Source organism: Drosophila bipectinata, chromosome 4 (assembly GCF_030179905.1).
Source record: "Drosophila bipectinata strain 14024-0381.07 chromosome 4, DbipHiC1v2, whole genome shotgun sequence".
Classification (NCBI taxonomy): Eukaryota; Metazoa; Arthropoda; class Insecta; order Diptera; family Drosophilidae; genus Drosophila; species Drosophila bipectinata.
This window is the reverse complement of record NC_091740.1, coordinates 1983453-2001228: the sequence shown is the minus strand read 5'-3', so window position 1 is coordinate 2001228 and position 17776 is coordinate 1983453. Positions and strand designations below refer to the sequence as shown.

General features: G+C 38.2%; 1 protein-coding gene across 1 annotated transcript in view; it reads left to right on the top strand.

Annotated features, from left to right (window-relative positions):
- Gat (GABA transporter) overlaps positions 1–17776 on the top strand; it is an 85960-nt gene that overhangs the window by 56910 nt on the left and 11274 nt on the right. The window contains exon 3 of the mRNA XM_043213590.2: positions 6195–6296. Within this exon, the coding sequence (XP_043069525.1) occupies positions 6195–6296 (102 nt within the window). The remainder of the gene's footprint in view (positions 1–6194; positions 6297–17776) is intronic.

Genomic DNA, 17776 nt, shown 5'->3' with positions numbered 1-17776 from the left:
CGATTTTTCCACTTCGGTATCGCGGGTTGAAAAGTAAGAGTAGAAGCCGTTTCTTTGGTTCACTGAACTTCTACGCTCGTTCTTTTGGTCGTTGCTCAATGAGCTCATTGCGTGGTACGTATTTTTTTTTTTTCAACAATGCACTAGTTTTGGTTTAGCACATTACAACTGTTACAAAAAAAAAAGCTTGTCTGTCGCTTTTAATAAATTGTATTTCAGTGTCTTTTCGCTTATATTGGCGAAAATATAAGCGAAGTGAAGTTTTCCCGGAGCTCGGACAAAGCACGTCCGCTCAGTTCGGTAGTTCGATTCGGTTTTAACTGCAAGGGTATATCAACTTTTCAAATCAAATTTTGTCCAAAAGTGTGCAACGCAGTGAAGGAGACATTTCCGACCCTATAATGTATATATATTCTTGATTAGGATCACCTTCTGAGTTGATATGAGCATGTCCGTCTGTCCGTCGGTCCGTCTGTCTGTCTGTTTCTACGCGAACTAGTCTCTCAGTTTTGAAGCTATCGTCTTGAAACTTTGCACACACCCTTCTTTCCTTTGCACGCAGTATATAAGTCGGAACGTCCCGGATCGGCCAACTATATCCTATAGCTGCCATATAACTGATTGATCGGAAATGGTATAACTTTGGTGTTTTTAGAGTTAGAGAGTTCAAATTTGACACAAGAGCTATTTTTAAAACATTACGACATGCCAAATTTCGTAAGGATCGGCCGACTATATCCTATAGCTGCCATATAACTGAACGATCGAAAATGACCCAACTTTCGTGTTTTTGAAGATAGAAAGGTGGAATTTAATACAGATTCTATTTTTGGTCAGTTGATCCAACCTACCAAATTTCATAAGGATCGGCCGACTATATCCTATAGCTGCCATATAACTGAACGATCGAAAATGACCCAACTTTCTTGTTTTTCAAGATGGAAAGTACTTAGTACAGATTATATTTTTGGTCAGTTGATCCAACCTACCAAATTTCATTAGCCATATAACTGATTGATCGGAAATGTTATAACTTTGACGTTTTTAAAGTTACAGAGTTCAAATTTGACATGAGAGCATTTTTTGGCAAAACATTACGACATGCCAAATTTCATAAGGATCGGCCGGCTATATAACTGAACGACCGGAAATGACCCAACTTTCGTGTTTTTGGAGATAGAAAGGTGGAATTTAGTACAGATTCTATTTTCTATAATTGGTACAGATTCTATTTGTCAGTTGATCCAACCCACCAAATTTCATTAGGATCGGCCGACTATATCCTATAGCTCCCATATAACTGAACGATCGGAAATGACCCAACTTTTGTGTTTTTGAAGATAGAAGTTTGGGACATTTTTAAGTTTGGTTTTTGTATTATAATAAATTGGGTTATATTATCATATTCTCATAAGGATCGGCCAACTATATCCGATGTTTGCGATATATATCTGGTTTTAACTGCAAGGGTATATAAACTTCGGCTCCGCCCGAAGTTAGCTTTCCTTTCTTGTTTTAAATTTTGTATTGTAAAAAATTGGATTATATATTCATATTCCCATAAGGATCTGCCAACTTTATCCGATGTTTGCGATATATATCCGGTTTAAACTGCAAGGGTATATAAACTTTGCCTCCGCCCGAAGTTAGCTTTGCTTTCTTGTTTTATTATTGGTATTATTTTTTTTGCAATTACCTTATTATTAATATATTTTAATTGCATTTTATTACAATTTTTGTAAAAATAAGTGACGGACGTATCGGATGACAAAATGACGAACCGACTGCTTTGGAATTTTATTAACCAGACATCATTATACCCTTGCAGAGGGTATTATAATTTTGTCCAAAAGTGTGCAACGCAGTGAAGGAGACATCTCCGACCCTATAAAGTATATATATTCTTGATCAAGATCACCTCCTGAGTTGATATGAGCATGTCCGTCTGTCCGTCTGACCGTCTGTCTGTCCATTTCTACGCGAACTAGTCTCTCAGTTTTGAAGCTATCGTCTTGAAACTTTGCACACACCCTTCTTTCCTTTGCACGCAGTATATAAGTCGGAACGGCCGGGATCGGCCGACTATATCCTATAGCTGCCATATAACTGATTGATCGGAAATGGTATATCTAATACGACATGCCAAATTTCATAAGGATCGGCCGACTATATCTTATAGCTGCCATATAACTGAACGATCGGAAATGACCCAACTTTCGTGTTTTTGAAGATAGAGCTGGAATTTGGTACAGATTATATTTTTGGTCAGTTAATCCGACCTAGGAAATTTCATTAGGATCGGCCAACTATATCCTATAGCTGTCGGAAATGGTATTTGGTAGAAATATCAACTTTCTTATTTTTGAAGATAGAAGCTTGGGACTTGTTTTAGATTTTTTATTTTAGTTAATTGGTTTTATTATGATGTGTTCATAAGGATCGGCCAACTATATCCGATGTTTGCGATATATATCCGGTTTTAACTGCAAGGGTATATAAACTTCGGCTCCGCCCGAAGTTAGCTTTCCTTTCTTGTTTTTAATTTTTTCTGTAATTTTACTCTATGTATTACGCTACCACCCTGACTCGATAAGCAGTGATCAAAAATACTATTTGTTCTACTACCAATAAGCCTTATTGGTAACAGAAACGAGAATTTTTTTTTTTGTGAGAGCAGGATAACGTTTATTTAAAACTGTCCTTATGGACAACCATTAAATGTTATTACATAAACTTCACTTATAGATTATTTTACGTATTAAAATTGGAGAACTAAATTAGAGTAGTAAGTTAGCTTAGCTTATGGTATTTAAAGATTATGGTTAGGATATCCAGGGGAGGTCCAGCGGGTGCGTCTTTTTTAGTCTTTTTCTCTTTTTCTTCGCTGATGTCCAGCAGGGAGATGGCCAACCGGTTCGGGTGATTATGAAGATCTGGATTGCGCTGTCGACTAGCCGTCTTTCTAAACCATTAAGCGAGATTCTGCTCCCTGGAGTGTCTTTGCAAACTTCAGGCTTGCCGTCTTGAATGGTAGCTCGATGATATACTTTCCATTGTTTTCCCTTTTGTGCGTCTCAAGTAAATGTTTCTCAAGCGTGTGGATCCTTCTGAAAGAAGCTGCTGACTTTTTCTATCTCTTAAAATCATTGTAGCCTGCTGTCAATGTCGCATGTAGAGAATAGCGTGGAGACTGATTAACTTCAACCGATGTGATGACCCATGTTTCGTGCATCTTTTGGCCCGTCAACGTGGTGCAAACGTAGAATAAAATGTCCATCGAAGCCACTGACGCGAAGTACGTATCAGCCATCAGGAATCCATGATGGCCATGTCAGGAATCCATGATGACCCATGTTTCGTGCATCTTTTGGCCCGTCAACGTGGTGCAAACGTAGAATAAAATGTCCATCGAAGCCACTGACGCGAAGTAGGTAGCAGCCATCAGGAATCCATCGAACACATTGAGAGATTATCGATGTTGATTCTCTGCATAGACGATGTAATCTTACTGAGAACGGGTGCAGTAACCTTCAGAAAGCTGTCTGTGAGTCTTGATTTGAGATCCCTCTGGTTGCCCCAGCTTTTATGAAAGAAATTCCCGATAACAGTATCCGTGATGATGATCGTGCAAGTCACAGTGTGTTAATGCAACGTTGCAAAATGTTTGACAACTCAGAACCACTGTCCAATAGTAGACGACTGCTTTAATACGTCCCATTTGCGTTCTCAACATATACCAATGCAGTCTATAGTGTGCTTTGGCGACGGCCATGCTCGAGCTATGTGACTCACTGTCACCGACGCAGTCTGAGGACGCGGATTACGCTGATCCTACCTTCCATTTGGGACGTCCTGTACCGTGGTCTGCGAAGAGATCTTAATTGCTGCAAATCCTCTCGCGGATGCAGCCGGTTGTACATATAGTAGTGAATGGTGTCGTCCGTGGCCTATTCTACAGTTGAATTTGGATTCACACTGCCTAGTAAAATGTCTCGGTCTCAAACAGTTGAAACATACCGATTTCTCCTTTACCATTGATCGCCGTTGCTCACCACTCAGCACCAGGAATTCCGGCATTGCTAGGTGGTTCTCGTTCATTTTGCCCTTGGCGTCAGTGCCCCTCTCGACAGACATTATAGCATGCATTGGTCTTTTTACTTTAACATATTTTTGCTTAGCAAAACCTGCTGCTTAGTTTTGCCATTCCAATTTCTTTGGCTTTAACTGAGCTAAAACTCCTTACAGCGGGCATCCAAAAACTTGAACAAATAACTGCTTTGTAGTAAAATTTGTAGTATTTTGTAATTTTTGAAAATTTTTAAGTTTTTTCTATGTTTTAATAACTAAAATTTGTTTGACAATAAAGGTTATTTTTTATCTTTTTCCTTTTTAAATTTTTTATAAGATTCTTACCACTGGGGGAGAAAAAATAATAATTTTCAGAACCCCATAGCTTCTAGTGTCACCTCTTTGCAGATCTTTTAGGTGCTTGTCCTACCTATAATCCTCTAAGCCAGTGGTGGGCAAACACTCAATTTACATAGCACGCGAGTATAGGGTAGGAAATTTTGCCGCAGCGCTGCCGGCACACTAACAGTGTGAGCATTCTCAATTTTTTTTAGAAGCTCTCTCATTTGCTGTCATTTTGACTCATATTACAACACAAACTTAAAAATCAAAATGTTTCCACTGAGAAAAATTGGGTTGAAAAAAGAAAAATCGGTCAGAAATTGGGTTGGAAAAAGTTTTCTTCATGGAGAATATGGATAGGGAAGCGTAGTTTTTCATTTGTTTTCAAAATACACTATTTAAGTTCCCATTCAAACTTTTGAATAATGAAAAATGAAATAAAAAAATACGTTTTTTTCACTCAGTGAATTCTCTGCTCTCATTGTTTTTCTCTGCTACGCACACACTCAAATTTTAAACATGTGTTACTTTTGCCCACCACTGCTCTAAGCAATGGACTATGGGGAAAAACTTTTTGGTATTTAATACAAAAAGAAAGGAAAGCTTACTTCGGAAGAAGCCGAAGTTACCAAAAGCTATTATTGCAATCCGATACAAATCGGTATAATAGTTTTATTATGAAACCAATTTAATAAAATTCATAATTTAAAAAAAGTCCCAAGGTTTTATCTTAAAAATACCAAAAATGGTATCTGTCGACGGTCACAACATTATCGATAGTTAAGTTAGTATTATTAGGAAATGTAGTATTTAAGTTATCGGGTTTTGAATTACGGTCCTACTGATAGCGGTAATGTGAATGCCGCCGAAAAGTGTCTTTCATTGTTTTGCGAATTGTAGGAGGGCACACTGCGGTAAGAAGAAGAATTAACATTTGAATTGTAAACTAATTTATGAATTTTGTAGAATAAAACGTTCCGTTCCGTTTGCCACAGCCAAGGCCTTTGAAGCACCCCCTTCTTCGGACCTACGCGTGTGGGGAGCCGTTTAAGGCAACTCCGCATGAAGCAAAACAACAGTATCTTTACCAAATACCATTTTATATGGCAGCTATAAGATAATTCCGATAAACTGATTTATCGATATCTATTTGCACAGAAAATTATTATTACATGAATTTTTGGGCCTTGTACAAAATAATTCTTTACGGGCAACATTACGCAAACAAATTAGGCTTTGTGCTTCGAAATCTATATTTTCAATAAAAAAATATTCTTCCTCCCAATGTTTAGGAAACATTTTTTGTCAGTGAAATATTTTTTAAATGCGTGCGATAGTCTTGCCTTAATGAAGTATGAGCTGCGATTGAAATCATTTTTCCAGCTCTCGAAAATAAAACTTCGTCTTCGGACTTCGCACGAACGCGCTCATACTGTCCGTGCGCCTACAGAGCTGCGGCAGAGTTTCGCGCCCTATTCACGCATTTCGCCCACCACTGTTTTAAAGGGTAGTTCTGATCTTATTGCAGGTGAAGGAAACACTTGAGACACGTGCCGTGTATGATAAGTTTTGAATATGTAGTTTTCTATAGCTATATTGATTTTTTTCGTTACAAAAAGGGATATGTGATATTTTGAACGTGTCTTGCTGGTCCGTCACCGTTATTTTACCTCGGCAAGAGGTTTTTTTTATTGTTAATAATTCAAAGTAATAATAAATAAGTTAAATACATATAAATAAACATTGTTTAAGTAAAAAAAAAATTATATATATTTATTTTAAAGGAATTGGCTATGCTGCTGCTGTAATGTCCTGTTGGATGAATGTTTATTATATTGTCATTCTGGCTTGGGCGGTATTTTATTTTTTTATGTCAATGAGAGCTGGTAAGTGATTACTTTTAATAATAATTTTATATATTAAATAATAAATTACCAACTCGAGCTTCGGTAAAAGAGACACAAATTCATGTAAAATGTTTTATTTTTTAAACAATACCGACCAAACGGCCAACTTTGTTCTTGATGGAAAAAGTGTCCCTTCTGAGCTTTTCTATGACTTTCTCTAACATGCGTTGTGCGTCGAAAGAGTCTTGAAAACTTCTGGTTTCGACAAGACGGGACTTCATGTCACACAGAAAACTGATCAAGGGAGCTTTTGCAGCGAAAATTCCCTGGACGCGTTGTGTCACAAAGATATCGAGCGGATATCGAGCTGCTGCCGCGTTCCGCGAATTTGACCTCCCCGGCCTTTTTTGTTGGGTTATCTTAAGAGCAAAGTTTACATGAGCAAGACCACCACAAATCTCAAGCAGAGTATTCAAATGGCACCGAAATGGCCAATATATCGGTCGATAGGTTCAAGAAAGTCATGCAATACCCATATTGTCGATATTAATAAAATAACTTATTGCTTAACAATGATAATTAAGCAATTTCTTAATATTCAATATTTTCAATCCGAAGCTCAAGATGGCGAGACCCTGTAATTATCAATTTAATCGTAAAAAGCTTTTTTATTTCTTATATCAACAATTAAAAAATCTGTCGATTTTGGCGATGAAAAAAAATCCATATAGGAACAAAAAACTTCAACTTTAAAATCAGTGTGTGTCTAGGGACACGCGTAACGAACGAAGTTTCTTTGGCATGTTTGGCAATGAAGGAGAGACAGGGGTGAATGGAGGCGAAAAATAATTTACAAGAATTTACAACTTTATACAAAAATGATTTTTATTTATTACTTATTTATTCTAGGTATATAAATCTAATCAGTTCATTCAAATATAGTGATAATTGGCTTATGATAACTTAAGTAAGATACAAACATTTGAGATTCAACTTGGTCCGGGTATCTCGAAAAAACTGCATCAATAGTCGTATTGAATCTTGTTGTAAACATTGTTTGGTCGTTATTAATTTTCAAATGAAATTCTTCAAGGAGAAATTGTGTCAGTGGCTCTGATTTTTTATCAGAAAAGTTTATGTTTAAATCACCGGCCAAAATTAGGGGAATTTCATACAAATTTGTAGTACTATATCTCCGAAGATGTCGAGAACCTTCTTTTCATGAGCATGAGCAGTGTAGAAACGCTCGACTGTGGAAAGCGAGAGAGTGGAAAAATGGTTATATTCTCTCACTCTACAAAGAAGAAGCAGACAGATAACCGTTTAACGTTACGTTACGGGTTTTCTCCGCTAGCCCTCCTCCACCAAACTCATACCGCGGCATAAGAAACTTCGTTCCAAAAATTAATATATTTGCAAGTGTCTCTTTAATATTTGTATGCTTCTTTTATGTGCCTAATAACCCATATGGTATATATATGTATACATACATATATGGTTTTTGTTTTTATAGCCAAAATTATTATCCGATTCCTTGGGCGTCCCACCTTGTCAGGAGGTCTATATCAATTTTTATACCCTTGCAGAGGGTATTATAATTTTGGTCAAAAGTGTGCAACGCAGTGAAGGAGACATCTCCGACCCTATAAAGTATATATATTCTTGATCAGGATCACCTCCTGAGTTGATATGAGCATGTCCGTCTGTCCGTCTGTCCGTCTGTCTGTCCGTCTGTCTGTTTCTACGCGAACTAGTCTCTCAGTTTTAAAGCTATCGTCTTGAAACTTTGCACACACCCTTCTTTCCTTTGCACGCAGTATATAAGTCCGGAACGGCCCGGATCGGCCGACTATATCCTATAGCTGCCATATAACTGATTGATCGGAAATGCTTTGGTGTTTTTAGAGTTAGAGAGTTCAAATTTGACATGTGAGCTATTTTTGGCAAAACATTACGTCATGCCAAATTTCATAAGGATCGGCCGACTATATCCTATAGCTGCCATATAACTGAACGATCGGAAATGACCCAACTTTCGTGTTTTTGAAGATAGAAAGCTGGAACTTAGTACAGTTATAAACTTAGTTTAATTCTTGGTCAGTTGATCCAACCTACCAAATTTCATTAGGATCGGCCGACTATATCCCATAGCTGCCATATAACTGAACGATCGGAAATGGTATTTGGTAGAAATATCAACTTTCGTATTTTTGAAGATAGAAGTTTGGGACTTTTTTTAGATTTTGTATTGTAATAAATTGGATTATATATTCCTATTCCCATAAGGATCGGCCAACTATATCCGATGTTTGCGATATATATCCGGTTTTAACTGCAAGGGTATATAAACTTCGGCTCCGCCCGAAGTTAGCTTTCCTTTCTTGTTTTTCTCATATATTCTTAAAGTTTCTTTCATTTCAATTATGCTTTAAAATTCACTCAGTCGGCAAGTACATACCATAGTCTTTAAGCGCCGCACTTATCCTGGAAGGCCTCGATCTCAACACCTAGTCGAAACAAATTATGTCATTTAAATTCACTATTATCATAATCAAACAATTCCATCTAGTTCATTGTATACGCACAAACTTCAAAAAACCAAAATTGACAACAGAATATACTCTTAACTTAATCTTAACTATCTTTACATAACGCTTAGGTTTACAAAAGGCTGCATAAAATTTAAAATTGCATTATTCTTGAGAAAGAAAATTATTCCATTTATAGCAATATATGATAAACAAAGTTATACAAAGTTACGTCATCTGAAGGGCTATATCCCAAATAAATTTAAATAAATACATTAGAGAGCTATTTTCAAAAACCAAACTTTTTGGGGGAAAAAAAAGATTTAATTGAAATTTAACGGTGAACCGTGTATACGTGATTTTGGATCACTTCGCCAAAATAGATACAAATCAGTTTGAAACGAGTATGACTGAATATTATACACTCACCCTCGACGAAAAAGGAATCAAATCAAAATCGAGAAAACATCACCAGTCGCAACAATTCAAATAGTACTGATCCACTTAAACTCTGTTTATGTTTGTGTGAGTCATATAATATAGGATGGCTTTGTTTAAACAAATCATTTACAGTTCACTTTGGGGTGAATGACCACTTTTTCTGGCATTAATCCACAAATAATCCACAAATGATGGGGAAAACGGATAAGGGAGGCATATACACCAAAAGGATAAAAAAAAGCTTGGAGTTCATTTTCGGACCATAGACGAAGGCTTTGTGAATTCTGTGTCAGTCCGAAATCGGAACATAGGCGAACTTATAAAAAAAACAAGAAAAAAAGGCTTTCTTCGCGCGGAGACGAAGTTGATATACCCTTGCAGTTAAAACCGGGTCGTTCCGACTTATATACTGCGTGCAAAGGAAAGAAGGGTGTGTGCAAAGTTTCAAGTCGGTAGCTTTAAAACTGAGAGACTAATTCGCGTAGAAACAGACAGACGGACAGACGGATGTCCGTGCATATGAGCATGTGCTCATATCAACTCAGGAGGTGATCCAGATAAAGAATATATATACTTTATAGGGTCGGAGATGTCTCCTTCACTGCGTTGCACACTTTTGGACAAAATTATAATACCCTCTGCAAGGGTATAAAAAAAATAAACAATTTTAACTAATATTCTAATATTAAAGGAAATAAAGGAAGATTGACACATTGTAATTAAACACATACTATATAATTTAATTTCATTTTATATTATTAACACAATATTGCTATTTTAGTTATATTTAGTAAAGCTGGACAACTTATTAGTGAGCGTCGAACGCGGCTATCATCAACCGTTGAAGATATGCTACTCTTTTCAAACAAAAACCAACTTGTAAATAATATGTAAATATGTATAGTAGAGTAAGGGAAAGTGCAGTAAGAATATTAAAGTAAAGATAGTAAAATAAGGATAGTATAGTAGGAATAGTAAAGTAAGTATAAGGATAGTAAAATATCCACAAAGAAGTATTATTTATTTGTACCATGTATGTATATAATGAACAATTTTGTTTTGTGTTGTTTTGTTTTTCTTTTCCTTATTTAAAATGTTAATAATAAAAAAAAAAAATAAAAAAAAATTTATTTTAAATTGAATTTTTTTTTTTTTGGTGGTCTTTTAGAATTTTAAATTGGGTTGTGCATCAATAAGAGCATCAGCTAGCATTCCCGTATTCATTAAAAAGCTTAGAGGCCCAGACGACCGAGGGGCGCTCGAGAAACAACTTTTTAGTAAATATTAAGCTATTTGTAATTTGTTAAGCTAGAAGGAGTTAGTAAGGAATTTTAAAATTCTATATTTTAAATTAGAGGGACAGGAAAGAAATATTATAGAGTAGAGACCATTGTAGTTCGAACATAACACCATAAAAGGGTCATGCAGTGCATATGTCGAACTTTTCGCGATACAAAAAATTTTACTGGCTATCCGATTCGGACCATTGATATGATATCTGCGCAGATCAAGTTTGTATCAAAATTTTGCCACGCCCACTCCCGCACCCAACACAGAAATCTAATTGTTGCGCAAGCTCGTTAATGTTTTTGGAAAATGTGTTGATGCTAAACTGTTCCTATTTCTAATCTACACCTACAAATCCAAATTCAGCCAAATCGTAAATTTTTAGAGGAGTTATAGACTTTTAGTCTGTTTAGTCCCTACTGAATCTGAAGTACGGTCGTAGGGAGACTGCAGATGTTTTTAGCCTAAGCGAAAAAGAATGCAACAAAAATTTATTACTGATAATCCATACCTTCAAAGCTTACACTTTAAAGGTTATTTAAATTGTGGGAAGAGTGGAAGAGATAATAGTACTGGGTATAATATAGTCGGAAATCTCGCCTATGGCCGAATTTATAAATAAAAAATAAAAATTTATTCTTTTAATTTAAAAAAAAAGAATTTAAATAAAAATTTTAAAAATTTATTTTAGAAGAAATGGGTTTTTATACCCTTGCAGGGGGTATTATAACTTTGGTCAAAAGTGTGCAACGCAGTGAAGCAGACATATATAAGGCCCTATAAAGTATACAAGTAATTAAATTAAGGGTGTAATGGTGGTGTATTCGGGTCACGCAAATATGCAGTGTTCGCCGGCTATGTATGGGCATCCGGCCAGACGCTGTGTCAGCAGTTTGGCCAGAGCGAGCTCCTAAATAATCGGACATGGCCGTTGCGCGGTTAACTTAGGTTAACTACTCCCTCTTCAAGAATGAGGCCGCCCTCGTCCGATCCTATTTGGGCAATCATCTCCTTTAGTTGGGCCGCGGTTCTTCGGGCCTGAGTGACTCGCCGATAGGTCAAGCCGATGGAAATCAAAGCGCAGCATATTGCTCCCGCTATGAACACCATCTGATATAATTGATGGTGGTTGATCTTCTTCCCGAACTCCTTAATGTGTTCCAGGTTACGTTCACGTCGAAGCTCTTGAGCGCATGATCCTTTTCGCGCCAGCCGGCAGAATGAAGCCCCTGATGTCGAGGAGCAGTTTCCTACCGTGTGAATGTCACCGTTGCATTCAGCAATCATGTCTTTATGTTGGTGTCTGATGTGACACCAGGAAAACGGGGATCTTGTTGAAGGCCGACTTGATTTTTGGAAACTCAATGATAAAGTGTAGGATGTTGTCGGATTGTAAGATTTTACCGGACGATACGGACAAAACATCCGTAATCGCGGTCTCGGTGGGCTCATCCATCCACATACGTTCTAGGTCTGCATGATCTAAGATGCTAGGGCTAAGAACATTAACTTTGGAAAGTGCTCTGCCAGCATTAAACCCTGCAGCCTCATTGCTATCATCCTATTTCGAGTTAAAAGCATCTCGAATAGGTTCCCTGTATCAATTTGGGACTTTTTAGCTGACCTCAGAAGTTGATTGAGTGCAAATTTTATTAATTTGAATCTGTACTTTACTGTTAATATTGACTTGCCTATTTTTTGCATTTATTAATTGGAATTCTCTAAATTTAATTTTTTCGAAGTCTTCCGCGTCCGGCGTTCCCGCCACTACTTTCAATGCGGTCCCTAAGAAGTTTAAGCTTCTTGCTACCCTATGATGAATGCTCAACGAGTCGAGCAGGTCGCGTAGATGGGCGACATCAACAACTAGGAGTTCCTGCATGTGAGACTGAGGGAACTTGTTGGTCATCCCATTTGTTTCTTCTATGACGCGCCTATATTCCGAGAGATTCGCTGAGTGTTTTACAAACGCGAGTTCCTCCCATATAAAATTCGGCCATCAACGATGGGAATGTAATTAGCTTTAGAATAGTTCGAAAAGGGCAATAAAAATGAAAAATTATCAGGCGAGCGATAATATAGTCCTTAATGAGGACTGTGGTCCTCATATCCGCTTCAACTTTTTCGCCAACCTCGAAGACTCTATTTTATCGGGAAGCGTTTTCTCTGTTCCGGAGCTTGTCTTGGACAAGTTTAATCTTATCCTGTATTTCATATTGTGGCTCATTCGATTGTGTCTGAACCACGTCGGCCGGCCTCTTGTCTATGACCGAATGGATAGATTTGTTATATCTGGCCGTAGCCAGTAGGCTCTATGGTATCGCTAATGCCTCTATCAATTTTAAGCCAAATTTCTAGAATTTGTCGATGCACGTAATTTAATTTTTTTTATCCGTGGAGAAGATGTCTGTGTGCAACATTTCTCCTACCTGTGATGAGACTGGTGTGTTACCAAGCTCATGTTTCTTTGGATGTCTGTCGTATTTAGCCTTGGCGCAAGTCTTGCAAGAAGAGACTATTTCGTTCGCTAGCTTGGTCATTTTTGGGAAGTAGTACTCGAAGAGTACGTCTTTGCGTCTTTCTTTTCTACAACGTTTAGTTGTTGCCTTGAGAGGGCGTCCGCAACGAGGTTGTGTTTGTCAGGTATGTAATGGACTTTGACACCACACTCGTCGATGCGTTCTTTCCATCTTTTAATTTTTGTGTTCGGAATCCGATACCGCGTAGGTCAGCGGTTGGTGGTCAGGGTAGACATTTATATCTTTGACCCCTTTTTATTGACGCAGCTTTTCTAGCGCCCAAACTATGGCTAACAGCTTATTTTCGTTGGTAGCGTAGTTAACTTCTCTGTCCTTTAAGGTTCTAGAGACCATAGTGATGGGTCGTCCCTCTTGGGAAAGCACTGCGCCAATGCCGTATGCTGAGGCATCTGTCGTTAGATCAAATGCCTTTTTATAATCAGGGTACCTGAGGATATATATATATATATATATCTGTGTCTGCTGACATTTCCATGTTCGACTTTTAGAATGCTCGAAAGGGGCATAATAAAGCACTTATAATAGCCAGCCAAGCCCATGAATGACCCTACTTCAAACACGTTTTAAGGCTCCGAGAATTCCTTGATGGCACTGACTTTTTCCGGTTCTTGTGAAGTATTGTGATTATTTATTTGGTTTTGCCTAAATTCTCTAGTATCATAGAGATGATTGGCATGGGGAAGCGATCCGGTATTGTCCTCTCGTTTAACTGTCCTCTCGAAAGTCTAAAACCAGCCGCATTTTACGGTTGCCAGTTTTTTAGGAGGTCTTAAATTTCGTCATTGTCGTACCCATCGGGTACGGATAGGGTCTGGCATAAATGGGCGCCTCATCAAGTGTCCTGATGATGGCCACCACTGACGTGGTGTAAGGTAACGCGTCAATTGAGTTCGCGAAGGCATTTTTCCTGTCGCTTATCATTTTTGAAAACGTTTTTTTGCCTAAAGGTGGTGAGCTGGGGCAGTCCAGCTTTTCTATCTCGGAGCCCCATTTGAGGTGTCCGGAAGCTAGGCAAAGCGATGCCCCTGCCTGTTTTAACAGGTCAAAGCCTATGATGGCATCAAAGGAGGACAAATCTGGTAAGATGAAGAACGTAGCCTTCAAGTTGTATAGGGATACGAAGCATTATTTTGTGATCGTGGTAACGCCATGGCGGACGCCTTTCAACCCTTCGTATGGACGGATGCAATTTTTTGACGCGCCCGTGTCTATTTAAAGCTTTGTTTCTACCCCCGCTACTCTTCACCTGATGACGGGTAGCAGGGACTTTCCCCTAAAAAATTATTGATGTCCAAATCATAATCTTTAATGTCGTCGTCATCAATTTATTGAGCCGCCCCGGTTTCGCCTGCGACCTGCGCGACATGGTTAACCCTCTGCCTTTTGTATGGGGCCGATTGATAGGACTCGGCTGGCTTCCTGTTTTGGTATGTCGGAGCTTGAGACGGCTTCAGCATCCTGGACAGTGATGGGTCATGTCCATGGGTTCGGGGTTGTCTCCACTGTGTGGGGCAGATTATATTTGTGTTGCTTGGTATAGTATAAATTTTTGACAGTGCTTGTCTGGGCATTTGTCGTAAAGTCGAGTCGATTTATAATCGCGTCGAAATTTAGCACAGTCCCAAACGAGGATAGCACGGCATCGGCAGGGCCTCTTATTTTACTCCTAATAATAATAACCGCCTGATAATGGAGCAAGCTGTTTACGTAATTTCTAAAAATGTAATATGCGGCTACTGCTGCTTGCTGCCAGGAAACGTATGCGTCCTGTGCTCCCGTAAATTCGGGCAGGCACTTGACGGCATCTAGGGGATCGTCACATTTGACGTCGTCCCTAATTTCTATACGTTCATAGGCTTTGATTTGTGTAGCTTCCGCTTCGGCGGGAGCGATTTGTGCTGAGTTGACCTTTTGGGTCAGCCGGTGTATAGCCAGGCGCAGTTCGTATTCCCTACGCTGGTTTTTAATATTGGCTTCTTGAACGGCCGCCTGTATGGTGGCCGTCATTTGTTCCATACTAAAAGTCATGTTCTCGTGTGTGAGTGCGCTAGCGTTTGCGCTTTTTGGGGTGATAAATTTGGCCAGCCATTCGGTCTCGGACTCGGAATCACAGGAGAATTGTGTTCTTGTATGCCTATACCATTGGAAGGGATTGCTCATGTGAAGCCGTCGCTATAAAATCGCCCGGAAATCGATCGAAAATTACCCAACTTTCGTGTTTTTGAAGATAGAAAGCTGGAACTGAGTACAGATTCTATTTTTGATCAGTTAATCCGACCTACCAAATTTTATAACGATCAGCTGACTATATCTTATAGCTGCCATATAACTGAACGATCGGAAATGGTTTTTGGTAAAAATACCAAGTTTGGTATTTTTGAAGATAGAAGTTTGGGACTTTTTTTAGATTTTATATTATAATAAATTTGGTTATATTATCATGTTCTTATAAGGATCGGCCAACTATATCCGATGCTTGCGATATATATCCGCCCGAAGTTAGCTTTTCTTTCTTGTTATACCCTTGCAGAGGGTATTATAATTTTGTCCAAGAGTGTGCAACGCAGTGAAGGAGACATCTCCGACCCTATAAAGTATATATATTCTTGATCAGGATCACCTCCTGAGTTGATATGAGCATGTCCGTCTGTCCGTCTGCTTCTACGCGAACTAGTTTCTCAGTTTTAAAGCTATCGACTTGAAACTTGACTTGCACACACCCTTCTTTTCTTTACACGCAGTATATAAGTCGAAACGGCCCGGTTTTAACTGCAAGGGTATATTAACTTCGGCTCTGCCCGAAGTTAGCTTTTCTTTCTTTTTTGAATTTGGTTTTCCGGATATAAATTAGCTATAGAAATATTGGCCGATTTATACACATTTTAACACTTTAGTATGGAAATCGGTATATATCGTTATACCATCTCTTAAAATCGGACGATTTGGAAGAATTTTGTTTTCCGGATATAAATTACACAGTGCGACAGTGATTTGGAACTTTTGAAGAGACCTAATAGGAATTGTTCATTAGGTCGAGTCAGTGGCGGATTTAAGTCCAGTGGGCCCAGTGGGCAAAATTTGTTCAGGGCCCCCCTGTCACCCCATACCCCCATTTTTTTGCACATTTTTGAAATATTTTTGATTGGTTCTTGCCGTCGAGGTGCTTTCCCTATCGGAAAACCTTACAAAACGTTTAATATCGACGCCATAATATGGGAAAAAATTACCCCACCCCAAACATTTTTTCAACAAAAAAATAAGAAAAAGAAATCGAAGGTGTAACTTTCAGCAAGAGGGGCCCTGAAAGCCTTTCGTCGGAGGGGCCCAGTGGTCAAGCGCGCCTTTGCCCACCTGTTAAATCCGCCACTGGGTCGAGTATAGTATAAAACCGTGTTTGAAATTTTTCTAACACCCTCAAAATCTTGATTTATTTAGAAAAAACGGTTTTTCGTGACTTTTTTGCTCCTAAGAATTCCTAAACTCGTAATTTTAAACCGATTTTAAAATTTAAGACGTATTTAATAGTTAAATGTTGTAGCTTTGGAAAAAAATAGATCTTTAATTTATTTCAACAAAAAGGATACAACTTTTACGCAAGTAACTGACATTTTTGAATTTTTGTCGTTTTTTTCAGACTTTGACGCCATTTTTTTTGGGTACAATTTCTAAAAAATGATATCATTTTTGATACATATCTTTATTGTCTCGTTAATTCTGAATAAAACGAAACCAATTTCATTAAGAAATTATGAAAATTGTTGAAGGTCTAACGCTTTTCCCAAAACAAGTCAATATCAATATCGAAAATTCAAAAATTTCAAACACGGTTTTATACTATACGCGACCTAATGAACAATTCCTACTAGGTCTCTTCAAAAGTTCATTCAATTTTTCTTTTTTTGTCGCACTTTGTTATAGATAGAAAGTGCTCGTCACAACTCACCACACTGTGCGTGTGTATTTGAGGGTGAAGGATAATTTAAAAGAAAAGTGAAAGTGGCTTCCATCAGATCCCATTACATACAAACTCTGTTGAACGGACGGCTTTTGTAACCCCAGAAGGTGAAATTCGACCGAATCCAAGGAAAATACAAGCTCTAGTAGACTTAACTCCTCCGCAATCCGTCACTCAACTGATACAATTTATTGGACTGGTCTTGTATTTTCGTCAGTGTGTACCCAAGTTTTCACAGTTGCTAAAACCCCTCTAGGGTCTAACTTCAAAAAGTATGTAATTTTTATGAGAATTCGAGTACAAGCAAATACGACAGAAAGTAATTTCTATCCTGACTAGTACACCTGTTCTTACTATCTTCGATCCACCATTCCCTATTAAATTGTCAGATGCTCCATACAGATGCGAGTGCTGATGTTATTGCATAAAATCGAACACAAGCAACGAGTTATCGTAATACTTTAGTAAACGGACCTCCCCAGCGGAATCGCGTTACCATTCTTACGAACTGGAAAGACTTGCAGCTTAAAATTCTATTAAGCATTTTCGCCATTACCTACATAATCGACATTTCATCGTATTTGCTGGCTGTTATTCGCTCAAAGCCCCTCGCACAAAAGCATAACTTACTCCGAGAGTCCATCTGTAGTGGTTGGTAGTACATGCAAACTTTTGAGTTAAATATTCAGTATAGGCCATGTGAAAGAATGGCCAAAATCCCATATCAAAAGATCAAGTCAAAAGGTACATTGGATAAACATATAAATT